General features: G+C 42.5%; 1 protein-coding gene across 2 annotated transcripts in view; it reads right to left on the minus strand.

Annotated features, from left to right (window-relative positions):
- NTNG1 (netrin G1) overlaps positions 1–20490 on the minus strand; it is a 350074-nt gene that overhangs the window by 98646 nt on the left and 230938 nt on the right. For both annotated transcript variants that reach the window (XM_072968104.1, XM_031680370.2), the window contains exon 5: positions 2808–2980. In XM_072968104.1, the coding sequence (XP_072824205.1) occupies positions 2808–2980 (173 nt within the window). The remainder of the gene's footprint in view (positions 1–2807; positions 2981–20490) is intronic.

Raw genomic sequence — 20490 nt, forward strand, 5'->3', positions numbered from 1 at the left:
TCACTGAGGACGTGGTGTTGAGGGACCAGAGATTTTAGGCACTCATTTTTACTTCTTAGGTTCTGTATTCTTGTATTAAGAAATGGCACATCCTAAGTGTCACTCTTAACAACTGACTTGTAATGCACCAACTGAAGTCGTGTATGTGTGTGCGTGTGCATGTACGAATGTAAGAAAAAGTCAATAAGAAATGAGAATCATAATAGTGCTAGAAATCCTGTGCTTGGCTTAAATTTCCACATTAAAAAAAAAATTACAGGACTTCCAGGGCGAACACCAGGTAAGAGACTTGAAAATCTGATCACACAAAAAATGGATGTTAACCTAGAGAAGAAAGGAAACTGGGGTTGATACTGTCTTTTATGACTTAAAAAGAAAAAGTGGTTGGAAGTTAGGAGACATTCAATATTGATGTTAAGAAATAAGGTTTATAACAATTAAAACTGTCCAATAATTTACAAGTCTGCCTTATGAAAAAGAAGCTAAAAATAAAATTATTTTTGAACGCTTACTTTGTGACAGGTGTTTTGCTAAACACATCACATTCACCTCTCTCAAAATCCCTATGAGGTAAGAACTGTTATCATCCTCACATTACAAATGGAAAACTGAGTGTTGGAGAGGTTACTTTACTTTTTCAAGGTCACACGGTTAGTGAATGGACAAACTGGTACTTGATCCTGGAACCTGTGTACTAAACCACTAAATTGCTCAGTTCCATCCTTAGATGTCTGCAAGCAGTCTGATGTGCCAGAGATTTAGTTTAGGTGTTCTTTCCATTGCAAGACTGGACCATTGCAGATTATCTTAACATCTTTAATCTAGTTTCTGCCATATTGATGACTGAAACATTAAATTGTACCTCTTTGGCCATTGTGTTCATTTGTTACCTTCCTATTTTAATGAAATGGGGAAAAGTCTAGAGAGGGCCAGTAAAAAGTAAGGGATGGACAGAAAATAGAATCCACAAGGAAAACTGAAAGAGGCTGCATTCCTTTGGAGTCCTCCAGGAGTGAACTGGAGGACTTCGATCCACAAAAAGTTAAGGGTATGTAAGTCATTGCCATGGAGAATATAACAAGGAATCCATCCCAATGACAAAGCTTGGCTGGCACAAGGAAGTCCTTCCAGTGAAAGTATCTTGAATTAAACAAGACTTTGAACCACAGTTATGGGTATAAAAAAAAACAGGGTCTTATTAGAATAGAAGCCAATGTCTTCAACAGCAGTCTATCCCAGCCGCTGCTCTGGTAGCCTTGACAAGTTGGCCTGCCCTGAGGACGAGCCAGAATGCCAGCAAGTGTGGGTGAATCTTCCTCTCCTCCATCCAGTCCCACTAAAGAAGCAAGCACCAAAAATGAAATCTGAGCCATTTTCTTTCAGGGAAAACTTTAAACTAAATTTGACAACCGAGGTGATAGGATTTGTTAGGTAGCTAGCCACAGGGTACACCAACAAGTAACCTCATGAGAGATTCCTTCTGAACTCACGAGTCTGTGGCCCTCAACAATGGAGGAAAGCCCATGGAGACCCCGTTAATAAAACCGTCTTGAAAAAAAAAATCAACATTTCTGCTAAACAGAGCTTTATGTATTAATTTTAGGAGCTAGACTGTCAGTTTTTCCTTTAACACAGAAACTGAATACCTTTAAAAAGAGGGATTCTTATTAACCTTTGAAGGAGTTTTGTTTCCCGCTTCATAGAAATTTTATCATAATTTCATGCCCCCATACTCCATGGCTTGTTACTTGGTCCATTACTCCTACGTTTAACTTGATAAGGCCCTGGTTCCTGTGATACTAGTTTTCAGGGTTTGGTTTCTCACAGCTGCTGCCTTGAAGTGCCTGATAATACTCTTGGCCTTGCACGGAGCCAGTGGCTTTTCAAGTTCTCATTCTCCCACTGCTCACTGTCTTGTTATTTCTGTTACTTCGCACTTGAGTGGGTGTATTCTCAGCCTAACCCTTTCTCTACTTTTAAAAGAGGACAAACCTTGGGCTTTTGTGAATGGCTAATTGGTCCATGCATGGAATTGGCCGATTTATTCTGGAAGTAATCACCTCTCTCCTTGAGCGTGTCAGAACGTGTTTTCCTGGGGATATTCAAGGATTTCAGAGAGGCACACAAGTGAGTGGTAATGCGGCATCTCTTGTGGTTCCTGTGAACACAGATAATGCCTGTGCTCTTTTCTTGTGCACACAAACATCCCTTTTCTTAATGTGGTCCCTGCAGGTCTATAGTCATGCTCTTTATGGAAAGGTGGCCTCTACTAACAGGATCCATGCCAGGCATGACCTCAACTGGTAGAATTAGGAAAAAGTCAACCGTTTCACTGGGCAAAGTTAAGCTGCAGCTAAATTGGTAGAAGGAAGCATCTTCTAGACAAAGCATCTCTTAGGTTACCCAGTATGGGAAATGGGATTGTAAAAATCCAGAGAATTTCTGGAAGTAGTTTATGGTTAAAATTAAGTTAGAGTTGAGATTTTTGAATGCCTTTGTTATTTTAATAGTTAATTGATTTGAGGAGGGGAGAACTTTCTGTTTCATCCACTTAGAAAAATTTCTCCTATGGTTTTCATTACTTCCCAACACATTTGATGTGAGTGTTGGAAGACTGAATTTAACAGATGATCCAAGTGCTAAAACGTGCTTACAAGTGGTAAAGTAGGGAAAGAGAGCTTTAGACGCATTTTGAAGAGGAATGGGACTGCTGGTGGGAGGAGCAAAAGCACCACTGCAAGTGAAATTGAGAGGAACTGTCAGCTCATCATGTACAAAATACGGTGCGATCGAGCAACGCTACTCACAGGTATTTGCAGTGCCTTTGGGGATGGGGAGATACGAGCCTGGACTCCAAGGCCGGCCCTGGTAATTCTTCTTGCATTTCCCACAGTCTGGACCTGTGGTGTTGTGCTCACATTCACAGGTCAGTTTGCTGTTGTCATACACACACACGGTGGCATGGAGATTACATTTGCACCTAGGCAGAGGAGAGACAAGAGTTCATTGTTAAGTCAGCTGGTCTTGGTGATCACTAAGGCTTTCCGCATCTGTCTCCTAGGACTGTGGCTCTCACAACCTGCAGCGCTTGAGTGCTACCTAGAGGCTCTTGATAAAATACAGATTGGCAGGACCGACCTGCAGAATCTCTTAAATAAGGATCAATGGGGTTGGGGGTGGGGTTATGCTACAGCTTGACCTCACATCACACTTTGAGGAATCCTAATACCAGTCAGTCAATTCAGTGGGGTCTGAAGGTCCCCTAAGGCACCTGTGCTCCACAGTTAAGGGTTTCCCAACAAATACCCAACATACTGCCACTAGGGAGCGGTTTTTCTGTGCTATTATCAAATCTACGACAAAGCATCTGGGTTTGAAGGAAAGTGTCATCTTCTGTTTTTCCTTAAACCAGGACAATTCTTATTTGTTTAAAAAGAAATATAACCACTGAGACAATTTGTTATTTGGATTTATTTTATAGACCCAAGAGGTTGTAATCAGGTGTTTTCATTCTGGGCTCTAAAATGACATTCCTCAAGTCAGAAGAGTTTTTCCACCAAGGCCTCTAACCAACCTGAGTAGTCCTCAGATTTCCTACTCATGTAACATAATCACAAAGGTCTCTCAGAAACGGGTCAGACGACTCAGAAAACAAGATGCTTAGAATCCTAGAAAATAAAGACCTATGTGTGGCAGGGGTTTGCGGTCATGAGCCAAGGCTTTCCCTTTGGTGCCCACGAATAAAGCTGGGATATATGAGAGGCAGCAACAGAATATGCAGTTTCCACAAAATACGTTCCCATATCCAAAGGCTTTGACTGTAAAATTGCAAAGGCCAACTTGTTATTTGTTGAGGTAGCAGGTTACAAATTTAACACACCAAGCACGAGCCGTATCCTCTGGAGCAGGAAAACACAGGTCAACAGAATGTCCGTGACCAGAGGTCAGAATGTATGTGGGAAGAGATGTGTCCACACACAGGAGAAAACCTGGATACCCAGGCCTGGGGCTGCCAGAGTCAGAACCCGAAAATGCGTGGGTGTGTGTGCGTGCACTTTTAATTAAACTGGTCTGGCCTCTTCAAGGAACTAGGTCAAAAATACAGAAAGCCAAGCTTGATAAAGACAAAGAAATATTGTAGTGCTTTACATTCGTTTTCTTTTGTGGCACATGTCATGAATTGGGAAATAGAACAATATTCTTTCTTAGGTAAGAAGATAAGGTTCTTTAACAACTGCTGTTGGTTTCTATGATGTCTGTACAGAGACACCCAAGTTTCTTTCTTGGGTACTGATGGTCTGTTTGGAACACCGACCCAAACCATGGCGAGGAAGCAAAGGAGCGGCAAAGACCATTCCTAAGAGCTGCTGGGCTCTCTTCTAACTGAGAGGTGTAGCCCGCAAAGCAATGGCCACCCGTTCAAACCTCCCTGGGTAAGACCAAGCCGCAGCTTCCTCAGGGGTCAACTACGATCTGTCATACTTGTAGCTCCACTCTGCCCTCTACAGCATTAGAAAGTATAATGAGCTGAAAGGCTACTATTTAAATAATACCTATTCAGCCTCAACACATAAACACAATCTTTAAAAGTTAACATTTGCACAATCTTTAAAAAAGAGAAAAAAAATCAGTTAAGTGAAACAGACAGTGATTAATCAGGAGCTAGGTCTTATAACAGTCTCCTACATGCCGGGAGTTACTTGTGCTCAGTTGCTTATTAAAGGATCTTTCGCCTTCCCCCATTAGCACCTTTATTTATGGGTGTGTTTATATATGTGGAAGATGTTAGAAACCTAAGTGATAGAAGCAGCAGCTTATACTGATTTAGCACCCACTCTGGTGTTAAAAATTCCAAATGAGGAAATGAACAATGTGACCCCAAAGAATATGCTGGTTTCAAGTGTGAAGACACGCAAGTAGTAATTGTAAATTGGATTATATATCTTGTAACCGTTAATACTACCATGCTGGTAGTTCTCTGAGTTACAGGCAATTTCCATTCTGAGGACTTTATATTCACTGAGAAAATGTTCTTCAAACAACAAAAGGAAGTGAAAGGAGAATGGACGAATATTTAGTCTTATTTTTCTCAGATTTCTTTCAATTCATGGTTCATCTTCAACTCTCCAAAAGCTTATTAATCATTCAAGGCTCAACTCAATTCATAACTCTTTCCTGACACCCATCCTGCCCACAGTAGACATCCTGATCTCTATGGTTCTGATTTCCTTAAACGTCTTTGTGCGTTTGGTTTGGTTGGTTGTTACTTAAGGCTCTGTCTGCTTTTAGATTTTAGGCGTTGCGTATTAAGGAAGAAAAATATCCACTTCGTAGCCTAGTCTTCCTTTCTGACTACCTCTTTAACACTCTACTTTCTCTTCTTGAGTTTTCAACACTTGCCATCTCCTTTTTCTCATCTCCCATTCACTCACTGTTTCTAACTTACCACAGCCAGGATCACCTGTGACCTCCTTGTTGAAAATCCAACAGTACTTTCCTCGCCTTGACCCCGTAGGGGCATGTGACTCTGTGACCCATTCCCTTTCCCCGACACTCTCTCCCCACTGGATTCTCAAGGTCTTTTTCAGAACCGTCTTCTGTGCGCTATCTTCATGTGCTATTCTTTGGGTTCTGGACCAGCACAGTCAGCCTAAGCGACCCTCCTTGGGCATAGTTATCCAGGTTGTCCTTTCAATTTCCTCTGCGGCCCTTAACTGCCTTTGAGTTATACACATTTTAAAGCAAACTTGCATTATTTTTTCCCTAGGACAAAAATGAACATATGCAAAATAAACTCAAACATTTGGAAACATTGTAGGAAATTCAGAGATTCTCTGGGATCCAGAGAACCCTCTCCTTTCGTTATCACTAAGTGAAGGTTATCTGACCAACAAGTTGAAAAGCCCTGGTGCTGTATCTTCATCATGGATCTCTCTCTTGGGCGTGTCAAACTCAGCATATCCAAAACTAAATTCTTTGGCTTCCCTCCCACCTACTCCTCCTTCTGTGTTTCCTGCCTCAGTATACTGCATCACCTTCCAGTCAGCTGGTCAAGCATGACTACACTTCCCTTCCCTTTCCTAGCTGACCTGTCCCTCCTCAGTCTCTCACCAAATCCTGAGCTTCCTCCTTCTTGATGACTCTCAGATCCAGACAGTTCCAGCCATTGCCACTTTCCTAGCTGATATCATCATTATCTTTGACCTGGCTCATTACAATGGCTTCTAAAGAGATCTTTCTGCCTCCAGCCATGTTCCTCTTTAGCCCAAGCTCATCACAAAAGTCAAAACAATCATTTACACAAAAATATTTGGGTCACCCTGGCTTAGAATCATTGAAAAATTTCCCATTATTGTCAGAATAGAGTCCAAGATCTATATAACATGGCCCACAAGTCCCTTTGAAATCTATCTCTTGTCGCTTCTCCAGTCTCAACTCCACCACTGCCAACTCTACCATTAGTTCTACAAACTTCGCCTTTGGGTAAACTTATAAGCTGTTCCTTCTGCCTAGAGCATACCTCTGCCTCCTTTACCTGCATAATTTTTGCCATTTGGGCATGAACTTGGAAATTTCAGTGTTTGGCTCCTAGGTGACACTCAAAAAACAGCTGCTGACTATCTGAACGCTTCTCTGACCCACCGGAATGCCTTTCCTATGAGCTCCTCTGACACGAGGCAAGGCCAGTCACAGGATGGAGCCTGCACTGTCACTGCTGTAGACTTCGGCCGTGTTGTAGCTGTTTTCTTCTGTCACTCTTGCTGGAGTGTAAGCTTCTGGAAGCAGCAGACATACTTGCCTTATTTACTGTAACATGCTTAGCATGTGTCTAGTTACTTGGCACATAATAAGTGTTTAAAAAATGTCTGACAAACAAACAAAGGGCTAATAAACAAGTACATTTCCTGAAAGCAGGAACTTCATGTGCCTCTTCTACTATGATGAACACAGCAATGGACTGAAAATAGAGAATAGGCATTAAATCAAATACCCCATGATGTGTGCTGAAAATTGCCATATGCCCTCACCACTGGCTTTCACAGCTGACCTTATACTGGGCAGACGGAACTCTATAAAACTGGTGAGACCTTGTAAACCCAATTTAATTGCATTTAAACTCCAGAGGATTTGTCAAATGTCCAAAACCCAACACAAGAACTATCCTAAAAAAAGCCTGAAAGACCCAGGAGAAGAACACGACTTAGAGAAGAGGAAAAACAGAGCATGTGTGTAGCATAATTATTCTGGAATGTGCATCTTTTAGCTTCAACAGCTCGTGTAAGGATGGCCACCCTGGTTCAGCTAAAGTTTGGCAGAACATTGCTTGGACGCTGGCGACAACTGTAACTTCTCCAGCAGTAAATCTGCTGACCGAGCTCAGCTTCCAGGCTGTCTTCCTTCGTTCATTGTGACAACGGCTGTGCCAGGGCCGAGCTTGGGAGAGCAGACACTGACGCGTCACAAGATGGGACTCTGTTTGGAAATGGCTCCCTTTCACATTCCGCAGCTCAGTTTATTCTCATCACCCCATTCCAGTCAGATGCTAAAATCCTTTATTTAGAGCCCATGACAGAGTGGCTTTTCTTCAACGGGGGGAAAAAAAAAAAAAGCAATGGATTTCACAGTGCTGGGCGATTGCTCTCAGTTCCTGGTGCTGTGACCTCCAGCCTTGTGATGGGGTGGAGGGCAGACTTCCGTGACATCCACTTGTCTCTGACAGATTCATTATCCATTTCCATGGCCATCCGGCTGCCACGGCTTCCGTCACATCAGGAGGGGGAGGAACTGTACGAGCGGAGACCTGACAGGCCTTGCTCGCGGTCACATATCTGATGTTCTGGAGAGCTAAGCCCATTCACCGACTCTGTTCGCACACACACAACTCACACCGAGACTCTGCAGACAGAACTAACGGACTCACTTGTACCTCAGAGATCCCCTGGTGTATAAGTGACAAATCGTCCACCACTGCCAAATAAGGGCATTGCTAAGACAGACTTTTTTTTTAAAAAAAGTGAGCTCTATTCTGTGATGCAAACTTGATGAAAACCAGTATGTTTTCGCTTTCAACCAGGTCTGCACTTCCTGTATTTTAGTGACCAGCTGTCATGAGTCAATTTAATCTTGCTTATAAAAAGGCTCCAACATTTAGATCTGTGCCACCTGGCAGTAGGTATGAAAAACCCATACAGTCTGCCTGTTCCGTTTTTTTATAACTTAATATATTTATTCTGGAAAGCATGTTATCTGCCAGCATTTCCTGTGAGTTAGAGGTCTGTACATATAGTCCATCAGTAGTGTTTCGAATGAAAGTACCAAGACAGCAAAGAAATTCAAGGCCTGCCCTTTGTGAAACAAAACCGGAAGGGAAACCAGGCGTGCTGTTTTGGGGCTACAGTTTGTCTGGGGAAGGATTCACCATCAAATGAATGAAGCTGAAGCATCAGAGCTTTTCCTAGACCACGAGAAAGACCTTAACAGTGTGTTCACATAGTCAAACGCTTTGGTATTTTTTTCACAAATACGATTTTATTATATTTTTTTACTTAATGAAGGTTTTTCCTTAATAAGCCCCCCTTTCAGAGGGCATAAATTTCAGGCACTACAAAACCTGAATCAGCCTCTGGTTGTACCCCTTGCCTTGGACTGGCACCAGCCACACAAATCCTTGTGGAAAATTAGTTAGCACAAAAATCAGAGATTTGGAGATGCCTTTTTCAAAAGGTGATACATTATAAAATGCCTCTCACATACTCTTTCTGCCTCTGCAGCCCCTTAACCTTTCTCTTTTCATTTCAACACATGAATTTCTGATTTCTACCTCAATACATTATTTGAAGTGGGAGACCTACAGCAAACTGACTTACAGACTATGAGTTATGGTACTGGAATCAGACAGCTTAGGTTCAAATTCTGCCTCTGTCACTTATTTGCTGTGAGGCCACGGATGAGTGACTTAAAGAAATAGACAGAGCTAACCCTGACTAGATACTTCCAAGCACCTGGCATTGTGCTAAGTGCTTTTGGCATATTTCACACAAATTTAAAAATAATCCCATGGAATTGGGACTATTAATAATTATAGATGAGGCATTTGAATACTGAGGGATTAAGAAATTCAATGCTCCCGGGGAGGAGGGTATAGCTCAGTGGTAGACTGCATGCTTAGCATGCACAAAGTCCTGGGTTCAATCCCCAGTACCTCCATCAAAAGTAAATAAGTAAACCTAATTACCTCCCCCAACAAAAAGACCGAAAAAAGAAAAACAGAAAAAAAGAAAGAAAGAAATTCAAGGCTTCCAGGCTATGAGCTAGAGCAGGGATTTGAACGATGGGCAGCTGGTCTCCAGAACTCTGCTCTCAGCACTGCAGAAGGCATGCTTTCGCTCTAAGTGTGGCTAGACCTCAGCTGCCACAGAGATAATAAACAAACGTGTTTCAAAGAACAGTTTTGGGGACTGAATAAGATAATCCATGCATAATGTCTGATACAAAGTTATTACTTAATGTTAGTTTCAATTATTATTATTATTCTATAGTTACTGTTGCTACTGTTACTATTGGAATCAGCTATCTGATTCATTCCATAAGCTTTCATTAACACATTCTGTGGTTAACCCTGTGAGAGGTCTCATGGATTCAAAAAGAAGACAATGTAACGTCCTTATCTCCGAGAACATGTAATCTGTTGAGTAAAGAAGATGAAGCATGCATAGACTAACTACAGACCACAAAGATTAAACACTCCACTTAATCATGACAATGTAGGGAGGTAGGGCAGTAACACTGAGCTGTATCTGCATTGATGAGGGTGTACTTGTGCTAAACAGTCAGAGGTGCAGCCCCTATCACTGAAGGCAGGTGGAAGAAATATCAGCTCTTACCCAGGCCCACTAGAGACCTCGAACTGCAACAGTTGCTTTTTGTGTGTTATTTCACCTCACTCATCACCACTGAGAAGGAGGTATAAGCACCTGCGATTTACAGATGTGTGAGTCACAGAAAGTGTGACTGAGAGCAGTAAAGTAACTTTCTCAGAGAAACACACTGCTGGTAAGTGGTAGCCAAGGGTCAATTCCAAAAGCTGGGCTCTTTCTAGACATCACTGTTTGAGGAAGAACAAAGAAAACTGGTTCATAGGAGAATTAGACCCGTAGTTCTAAACAGCAATACTAATACTTACACTCTGACACTAGCTGCTCAAGGGTCGTGGTCTGTGGTCCGTGGTCCATGGACCAGCAGCTTCGATCACCTGAGGGTCTGTTAGAAATCTCAGGCCTCCCCCAGCCTTGCTGAATAAGAATCTGGATTTTAACCAAATCTCTAGGTGATTTATGTGCACAGTAAAGGTTGAAGAGGACTGTTGAGCTCACCAAGGTGTCAAGTCCTGATGAACAAGAAAAGTAAATTCATGGGGGTGAACCTTACGCAAACCTTCTCCCTTCCTGCATATTGTTTGGAAATCTGTGGCCTAAACCTGATTAGCACTATGGTTCTATCTGTGCTCACAAACTGAAGATGTATACACACACACACACACACACACACACACATACATATATATATTTATATATAACAATTTATATATATATATATATATATATAAAATTCCAGAATATATGAGGAACTCCTGTAATTCAGTAATAAAATGACAAATAACCCAATTAGAAAATGGATAAAGATCTAAATAGATATTTCTCCAAAGAAGATACATGCAAATGGCCAGTGAGCACCAGTAAGCACATTAAAAAAAAAAAAAACTCAACATCATTAGCCATTAGAGAAATGCAAATTAATACCACAATGAGATACCCCTTTACATCTACTAGGAGGATTATAATTTAAAAAGATAGACAACAGCAAATGTTGGCAAAGATGTGGAGAAATTGGAACTCTCATATATTGCTATATTGTAAAATTGCGCAGTCACTTTGGAAACCACTCTGTCAGTTCCTCAAAAAGGCAAACAAAGTTACCATATGACCCAACAATTCCATTCTTTGGTGTTTACTCAAGAGAACTGAAAACATGTGCACACAAAAATTTGTACACAAATGTTCATAGCAGCATTATTCATAATAGCCAAAAAGTGGAAACAATCCAAACGTCTATCAACTGATGACTAAATAAACAAAATGCAGGTAACAACACAATGGAAAAAAATAAGGAAATACTGGTACAAGTTACAACATGAATAAACCTTGAAAACTTCATGCTAAATCAAAGAAGCCAGACACAAAAGGCCACAAAATATATTTTCCTTCATATGAAATACCCAGAATAGGCAAATCTACACAGACAGAAAGCAGATGAAGGATTACCAGGAGCTGGGGAGAGGAACGGATAGGGAGTTAATGCTAATGGACAGGGCTTTCTTTTATAGTGATGAAAATGTTCTGGAATTTGGTAGTGGTGATGGGTTGTGCAACTTTTTGAATATACTAAAACTCATTAAATTGTGTATTACGTAAATGAAAAAAAAAAACTAAATGAGATAGAGTATTTATCCAAAAGAGACAACAGAAAACAGTGGATAAGGGTTTGGGCTCTGGGGTCATGCAGTCTGGCATTAGCAGGAATCTTAGGTAAGTTCCTTAAGCTTAGTTTACTCCTCTGCAAAATGAGGATGGTAAAATGCCCACCTGAGGGGTTGTTGGGAGGTTAAATGACAAATAAGTGAGGCAGAGACTGCTAACTGAGCTATCCTTTCTTTGTTCACATGAGAACAGTCTTAGCCTTGCACATGGTCACAGGCCTAAAAACGTTTCTCAGCACCTCCTCTGGCTAAGTGTGGCCATGTGGCTACTTCCTGGCCACTGGGATATTAGCAGGAGTCGTGTCTGTTATACCCCTGTTAGGCCTGCACTCCGGCCCCCATTTCTCATTTGGTTCCTGGAACATGCACGTGGTATTGAGCCATCCTGGACCACACGGACTTCGGCAGCAACCCTGGACAGTGGAACGCAGGCCCTCGGACAACATCCACTGCGGTCAGGGGAAGGTGGGTCAAGGCAGGCGTGTGGAGCGGAGCCACCATCCCAGCTCTGGAGCACTACCTCCCAACTGCGAGGAGAAAGAAGTAAACTTCTACTCTGTTGATGGCGCTGTTGAAGGGGTCTTTCTTACACACATTTGAAATTATACCTCAACACAGCACCTCATATGTCATAAGCACTTAATAAACATAATCCACTACTATTATCACTTGTATTATTAACCATAATCCTACAGCAAGAGGCTAGACCTTCAAAATACCCAGTAGGGCTTGTCTGATCTTAAATCACTAGGAAAGCGAGGGCTCCAGGCTTCCCAGCATTCTACCACTTCCTCCTGCATTAGTAAAGCCCAGAGCCTGATGATCGCCACCAGCGGTAAGCAAAAATGTTTTTGGAAGATGTATTTTTATAAGCTATGCAATGGTCGAAGTTCAATGTGAAATAGATACCTGCTTACAATTTTTTGAAAGCAGTAACACATCAACAGACCAACAAAGAGGTTGGACATCCAACTTGTGTTTGGACTCCTGTACTACAGGAGAAGCATACGTGAAAGAAGGGGGTCAGAGTCTAGGAAGCCATCCTGCAAATCCAGAGGGCAGGTTTCCATAGGGCTCCTTTCCTGAGCTTGTTCTTTCACAATATATTGAGTTCCTAACCTGGACCCTGGTTGATGGGGGAGCTCCTCTCCTAAGCTTTGTTCTTGGAATAATTAATTATTTTTGAAAACTGATTGGCATAGTTATTTTTTAAAGCAGAGAACTGTATAAAGTAAAAACAGATATCGATCAGATCTTCATGGACACTGGGATCTTAATGATTTCTATGTATCTATGTATCTATCTATCATCTCTCTCTCTCTCTATGTGTGTGTGTGTACGTGTATATATATATATAGAGAGAGAGAGATAGAGCGCATGTATACATAAAGCAATGCTTTGCTCCAACAATTGAAGGAAAAGGACCAAAAGCCTTCTTGTACACTTTGCAATAAATGACTTAGACATCCTTATGGCATTTTTAAAGCCCTCTAACAGTTCCACATAAAGCTTACTTGAGACCCTAAACTTACCCATAGTGAAGCATCAGATTACATGATTCACTAAACTGCTGGGTTTTGTAGATAATATTAAAAATAGCTCTTTTCTATTTACAAATCTTGCCAGCGAGACTAAAGAACCATGACAATAAAATAAAAATAGGAGCTTATAATTTTGAGATAATGCATTGTCCGAGATTGGAACGGGTATATGATGGTGCTCTGTGACCTGTTTACTACACCCATGAGAAATCTGGCTAGATAAGAGGTGCTGAAGGATAAAAGACATAACACGATAATCATTGCAGTCTGGACTGCAACTCTTCTCTGAATAGCCAATCAGTCTGAAGACTGGCAGGTAGAGAGCTTGTTAAATTTAAACTCAGCTAATCCAAGACCAATTAGCAATTAGTAGATGACCCTAGGTGCTTTATATGTGCATAGTGAACAATTCTAATTCTTTTTGAGAAAACAGAAAGTCTAGGGGTTTCCAAACCCAGAAATACAAATGACCATAGCTCAAGGAACCAGATTCTGTAAGACACATAGGGCAACATGGTATTAAAAGCTCGGGTTCTGGATGCGAAGGGTGTGAGTTCAAGTCCTGGCTCCACCATGAGCCTGCTGGGTATACCCAACTGAGTCTCAGTTTCCTCACCTGTAATATGGACTACTATTAGTAACTATGACATAGGATTGCTATGAAGATTAAATTAAATAGTCCATGTAAAGTGTAAATCACAGATTCTGGGAGATAGTAAGTACTCAGTAAATGTTAGCTATTATTATAGGCGTGTGGCAAATTCATGGCTATATGAAAGTCCTTCACATTCCCTTCTCTCTTGCCTTCCTCTTTAAAACACGTGGGAAAACTAAAATACTCATTTTCCTAGGCTGTCCTTCCTTTAGGGTTGGCCACATTATGTAGTTTCAACCAGTGAGATGTGACCAGAAGTCACTAGGTGGGGTATTCAGGAAATCTTTTTGAAAAGGGACAGCTTGAACAGAACCAATCCTTTGGCCCTTTTCACTTTGCCTCTTCCTCTTGTCTCTTGTCTGAGATCCAGTCTGAAATGCTATAGGAACTTAAAGGCTTGCGATCATAATAACTGAAGTTCTATTTAATGATGGGTAAGCAGGAGGCTAGAAGGAAACCAAGGTCTGTCCACGTCCTTACACACCATGTGAGCCCCCAGCCACCGACCTCCCCATGTCCTCCCATGCATGGGAAACAAGCCCCACCCCGTTTAAGACAGTCAGCTTTCCTGTTTTTGGAAACAATATATTCCTGATACAAGAAGCAATTATAAAGATTGTGGATGTACATAAGTTATGTTCACACATACTTGTCCATTCTTTGGTTTATGGTAACCAATTGCTAAGTTAGATTTCTTTTTTTTTTCTTTATAGACCCACATAAGTGAAATGTTTCTTACATCTGTCTTTTTTACTTCCAATTTGATGCGAACTATACCATGATAATTTCTTATATACTTCCTTGGATTAAAAAATATAATTCTCTTTTTCTTGGGGAAACTGGGACAAAAGAAAAATAGGGCAGGGCTAAGCCTTAGGTTCTCCTGTGCTCTGCAAAGCCACAGAGTCCAGTGAGGCTCTGCTGCAGAGCTGAGAGCCGTCGGACACTGTGGGATTCCTTCACCAGGTAAGATTGTCAGGTAAGTTTTTGACAGCTCTTATACATGTACACTTACCACCTAAAAAGCTCTGATTTCTTTAAATGGTTATATTACAGTCTGATTAAAAATGAATCTGCCCAAATAAATAGCTTTATAACTAGAAATAAAAGTCAAATCTGTGCAAAAGAATACACTAGAGCTACCTTACTCCATACTTGTACCTTTGACTACAAAATTTGAAAGGAAATTGAATTAGATTCCCATGATAGGCAGGGAGAGAAGGCGGTCAGGCTTTGTGTAAGAAAAGCCTCATTTTTGTGCAGCAAAAGCCCCATTGCTCCTGCAGACAGCACCCCCCCTCCCCAGCCAGCTTCCTGTCTGGCCTCTGTGTGCCTGGTGCTTGGCCAACAAGTTGCACAAGCTCCCGGGAGCAACCCTCAGCCAGTGAGTGATGGACGTTTGAGGATAAATATTCCAGTTTCTTGCCTCTCAAGGAGACAGTTCTGAGAACAGCAACTTTATTGACTTTTCTTCCTGCTCTGTTTACTACTTATTCCCTCACAGTGCTTTCTGGAATTATTTCCCAAATATACTATTTGCATTGAAACCCTTGTCTCAAGGAGACCCAGAATCAGAAAGACAGAGGGAAGAAACCAAAGAATTTCTAGACTGCAGATGGACCACAGGAAGGGACACTGTTAGACCGTTAGGTTGAAGTCCTCAGCGATCAATCACCTGCCTTCCCAGGAGTAAGAAGCTCCCAGTTCGCATTCCCTACGTCGGCTAGCCCGTTAGCTGGCATGTGGAAGAAGTCGAGTTTTGTTTTTTATGTAACAGGGTTTCATTGATTGACTGCCTTCTCCTGGGGCTTTTGAATTCCTCCTGGGGTGTTCAGGAGAACCCTGCACCTCCAGAAGCTAAGTGATCAAGCCTGAGAACTCTCTATGGTAGTTAGGGAAATGCCCTCACGATAAACATGGTTAATCCAAAGGCATGAGGATGCAAGCTTGTATCCATGTCTTCTGTCCCTCAAGTCCAAAATGACTCACTTTGGGTTCTGGCCCTACTACTTGCTTGGTGACCTTGGGCAAGTTATATAACTTTTACATGCCTCAGTTTCCTCATCTGTAAAACTGGATAATAATAGTACGTAACTCACAAGGTTGCTACGAAGAATCACAGTTATTAACTTCAAAGCATGTAAAACCAGTGCCAGGCACACAGTCAGTGTTTATTAGCCTTGTCATCATCCCCATCACTATCACCATCTTTATTATTCTTGTCATCATTTTGGTTGTGGGAGGGAAAGCTAACAGGGCATCAGAAAAAGCCAAGGGTTCTGAATTCCTGACTTGCAGAATCCTCCACAACACTAGTGCTAAACTATCACACAAAAGAGTACACCTGGCTGACAGGAGTCCTTAAGCTTTTGCCAGTAACACTAGTTTTTTTTTTTTTTCTCTCTTACAAATTGTGTAGTTTGGACACGATTGTACACTTTCAGGTGCTTGAACCAAATCTGAAAAATGCTGCTGATCCCTAAAAAACACTACCGGAGGCAGGGAGTGAGGATATGTCATCCGAAACCAAGGTGGAAGGTTCTGGAAGCCTTACAGGCCCACGCTCCTCAGATTCCATGGAGATGGCCATAGAAATGAAGTGACCTGTGCTTTTGCTAAAAAAAAAAAAAAAAAAAGCCTCATGATGGTGACAATAACTGCCACAAAGCAGTCCTGGGCCTTGAGGCTTCCTGTCATTTGAGGGCTGGCTCGAAGAGCAGGGCTGCAGCAAAAGCAGATCAGAATTGCCTCTCCCGCAGGACTGGAAATATCAAATGCAGAGTGTGGTGTAGCCTTTTAATCCACCGGGTAGCAAAGTAAAGGTCAATTACCTCACTTAGAGGAATGAAAGGCATGTAGTAAAAGTCAAATAGATATGCCATTAGATAATATATTTCAAGCATGAAAATGAGGATTTTCTATTGCAGGGTGATACTGAATGCACTGGTAAACACAAGAGCTTTATGACAAAGAGTAAGATAGGAGGCTGACAGTGAATCTGCCCTACAGAGTGACCTCTGTTCAACAGAGGTGTCTGTGCGGAACCGTGCGGTCACCATTGATTGGTGTCAGGACCCTGCCGGGAAGCAAGCAGGCTGGCCCCACAATCCGCCAGGCAGCGCCGGGAGGAACAGGTGCTTCTGCGGGTGGCTCCAGGGATTTCAGACTGTCAAGATACTCTCGGCTGTGCCAGGCTCACCGCTCTGTGTCTAGTCTGTCCTGATCCGTGAGCCTGCACCTTTGGCTCTTCTCCTTCCCCGACATTCTACTCATGGTTCTGACATTGGCAGGCCACCCAGCTCCGCTCTCCCGCCATGGTGCCTTCATTTAACAACCTAATTCCCAGTTCCTGGGACTGCGACTCTTTATTCCAAGGCTGTTCCCCAGCAGCCTCATGGAGCTCAGATTCCAATCTCCACTTTTAACCAGGATTGCCGTGCATCCACCCTGGTTTCTGCATTTGTTGGTGATGTGACTTGGAGTGCTGGACCCTCAGTTTTTCATTCTGATCATTTCTGACACACTGGAAGGGCTTTCTCCTAAAGCAATCAGTCGGCTACATCTCTGGATTTATCTTCTCCCGCAGCTGTGCACGTAGGTTTTCACCTCATCAGACACATCCTTAAGGGTCACAGGCGATGTGCTGAGACTGGCAGTGGGTGTGCGTCCGTTGCGGACACAGGTGCTCTCTGCAAGCCTGGCATTATTTCACCTGGGGAAGCACCGTGTTTACTGGCCACCAATAAAGCTGTGTGAATTCAGGGGTGTTTTTAACTTCTCTGAGCTTCAGTTTTCACACTGTAAGCATTCAAAGTAATTCCATTTTTCATTTTTTTTAAAATATGCACTTACATTAAATGGGGATATTTAGTAGAGAATGCACCTTAATATTTATTGAAGCTGCAAAGCTGTCACTTGAGGGCTCTGCCAGAAACATCTGCAATGGGTTATATCTGTATAGCAAAATCCTCCTTGGTTCTGGAAAGCACCCTTAGGTGAGATTTTCATTCAAGCAATGAAATGCAAATACCAACCCACTCTTCTCAAAAAAGCCTGTGAAATAACTCAAATGCAGATGCTTCAGCTTGAGATAATAAGCTTTCTGGTTGGTGATGTAAATTTGGTGTGTCAGTCTGCAGAGCCAAGTCTCTGAGAAGACTCACCATTAACTTGCAATTTATGCTGCCCTAGGCCCGAAAAACTCATTTGCCCCTGGGAGATACGTACATATTTTCGCCCAAGCATCTGCTCAAAGGAAAATGAGGGGAGTGTCCAACACAAGGAGAAATGTGGTAGCCTGATGTCTTTTTGGAGAAAGCACTACGAAGAAGAACCAGACTGAGTTTGGTACACACAACATGGACCGGATTCCGGTGCCTCAAAAAAGGATGTTGTGCAGGATTAGCCAGACTTGAAGAAATGCACTGTTAAACAGCACAGCTGTTTTCACGTGGGCCAGAAGGTCTGGCCTCATTCTCTGGGTCGGAGTGGGAATTTCCCTTGAAGGAAAAAAATATTCCGAGACAATCGTCTTGCACAGGAAGTGAGGTGGGCTTTAGAGGGAGAAAGGTCTTTCTTCTCTCCCTGGCCAGGAAGTGGGGAACCTGGGCTGTGAGGTGTGGTGGTGGCTGGAGATTCTGGCCAGTGGTGAGGGGAGACGTTCCTCCCTGCCCTGGCCACATCACAACTGTGTGACACCTTCTGGGAGTTGGGAGCTGCTCAAAAGATGAGGCCCTAAAACTAGCGACTCATTCTTGACGTGGCACTTCAGTGCTCCCCAAACCTTCCACAGTGTGTTGTTAAATTTAACAATCTTGTTTTAAGGAAGTAGGTGTCCACAATTAGGGAATGCAGGTATGTGGCAAGCAGTCTGACTAGCGCCTGGTTAGCAGGTGAGGGAGGAATGCTGGAGCCACATGTTTCAGGCTCAGGGCACTTTAATCTCCCCCTGGCAGAGCGGCATCTTCTTGATTCTTCTACCTCACTGTTATTCTGAATGGGGCTCTGCTGTGAAACCAGTGAATAAGTGGACAAAGGCTGTAATAATTTAAGAAGAGGTATTTCTCAAGCAGTTCCAAGTGAACAGAGCTGTGAATGAAGAGTGGGGAGAGAATATGAAAAGTACACACTTGCGTGTGCCTGGGTTAGTGGCTGGGGAGCAGCAAGAGAAGATGGGAAGTTGGGACCAAGAATGTCAGGAAATTACCCAATAAAATTCACTCCAGGTGATATGTCAGCAATGAGGGTAGAAATCCCCTTTATCATACAAATTGAAAATCAGTGTAAAGCATGTCAGAAATTCAGGGGAAAAAAATCCAGAATTTAGGGCAAATGTAAATCCTAAAGGGAGTCTGGGCAGGAGAAAGGTGAAACAGCAGAGCGGGCAGGATCTTGTGCTCCAGGGCAGGGTTTCCTGGTTGGAACTCTGGTCCTTGCCCTTTTTACTAGCTATGTGACCTTAGACAATTTTCTTATCATTACAGTGCCTCAGCTTCCTCATTTACTAATTGAAGATAGTAATGTTGTAGTGATTAAATGAGTTAATAAAAGTGCTGAGAAGAATGAGGGAGAGGCAGCTAGTGTGTCTATCTATCTGTCTGTGTGTGTGTCTGTCTCTATCTGTTTATCTACCTACCTACCTACCTAATGGGGGAGGCTACTGTGTCTGTTTGTCTATCTCTCTATGTAAAGGAGGAGGAGGAGGTGGCTAGTGTGTCTGTCTATCTGTCTGTGTGTCTGTCTATCTTTAAAGAAAAAGTGCTGAGAAGAGTTTCTAGCACAGTATAAATTCGCAACATATTAACTATAGTGGTCACTACCATTATTATTTTCTAAGCAGATAAGAGCTAGGAGCAACTGATTAATGGTCAAATGTCCTGACTAGTCACCCACTTTCTATCTCCCTCTCTCTGAAAGGAGGAAGAGGTGAAAAGAAAGAAGGCTGGGCACAAGAACTTAAAGAGCAGGGGAAAAAGTTGAAAGAACAAAAGCATGAGTACCAAGAAGATTGCGATTCTGAGCTAGTCTGGTGTCTAAAATAGTGAATGTCACACTTACTTCCTCTCAGTATAGCTAAAATCTTCCTTATTATCAATTACCAGTCAAGTGGTCAGTTGGATGGTGGAAGCACTAAAGGGGGTTTAGTTGTGGGAAATGATGCCTTTTTTGGCTCAGAATCAAAATCGTCAACTAATTTGGCTTAAAATATAATAGTAATTTAAACAATCTCTCATAACCAATAAGGGCGTTTGGGTCAATATTTCTACCATATAAAAATGCCTGATCAACAGTATCCCGCAGATCACACCAGAAATCACTGGAAAGTGTAATTAAGAACACAGACTTCAGAAGGTCTTCCACTTCCACCCACGACGAAGTAACAGGGTCTATATTTATTCTCCCACCTGAACTAACCCTCCAAAAGATGAAATATATGAAATGTTTTTAAGACACTAGACACCAGGCAAAGAAGGACAATGACCCCTGAGAGAAAGGAAACAAATAAACTGAGTCCAAGGACTCCCTTAGCTTGCTGGCTTGAGAGAGCTTTGTGGCCATGGTGCAGAAAAGGGGAACCAGGCCGAGGCCAGTGCACAACCCGATCAGAGAAGGTGGAGGTGGGGGGGCAGGGGGCTAGGGCAGCTAGAGTCAAGACAGAGCACTGGAGAGGGCTGCACGGTTTAAGACCATGGGAGATCTGCACAGGGACCCCTCCACCACGCAGCACAGTACTGGTCTGTGCATGTGGAGGAAGGAAC

This window comes from Vicugna pacos, chromosome 9 (genome assembly GCF_048564905.1).
Source record: "Vicugna pacos chromosome 9, VicPac4, whole genome shotgun sequence".
Taxonomy (NCBI): Eukaryota; Metazoa; Chordata; class Mammalia; order Artiodactyla; family Camelidae; genus Vicugna; species Vicugna pacos.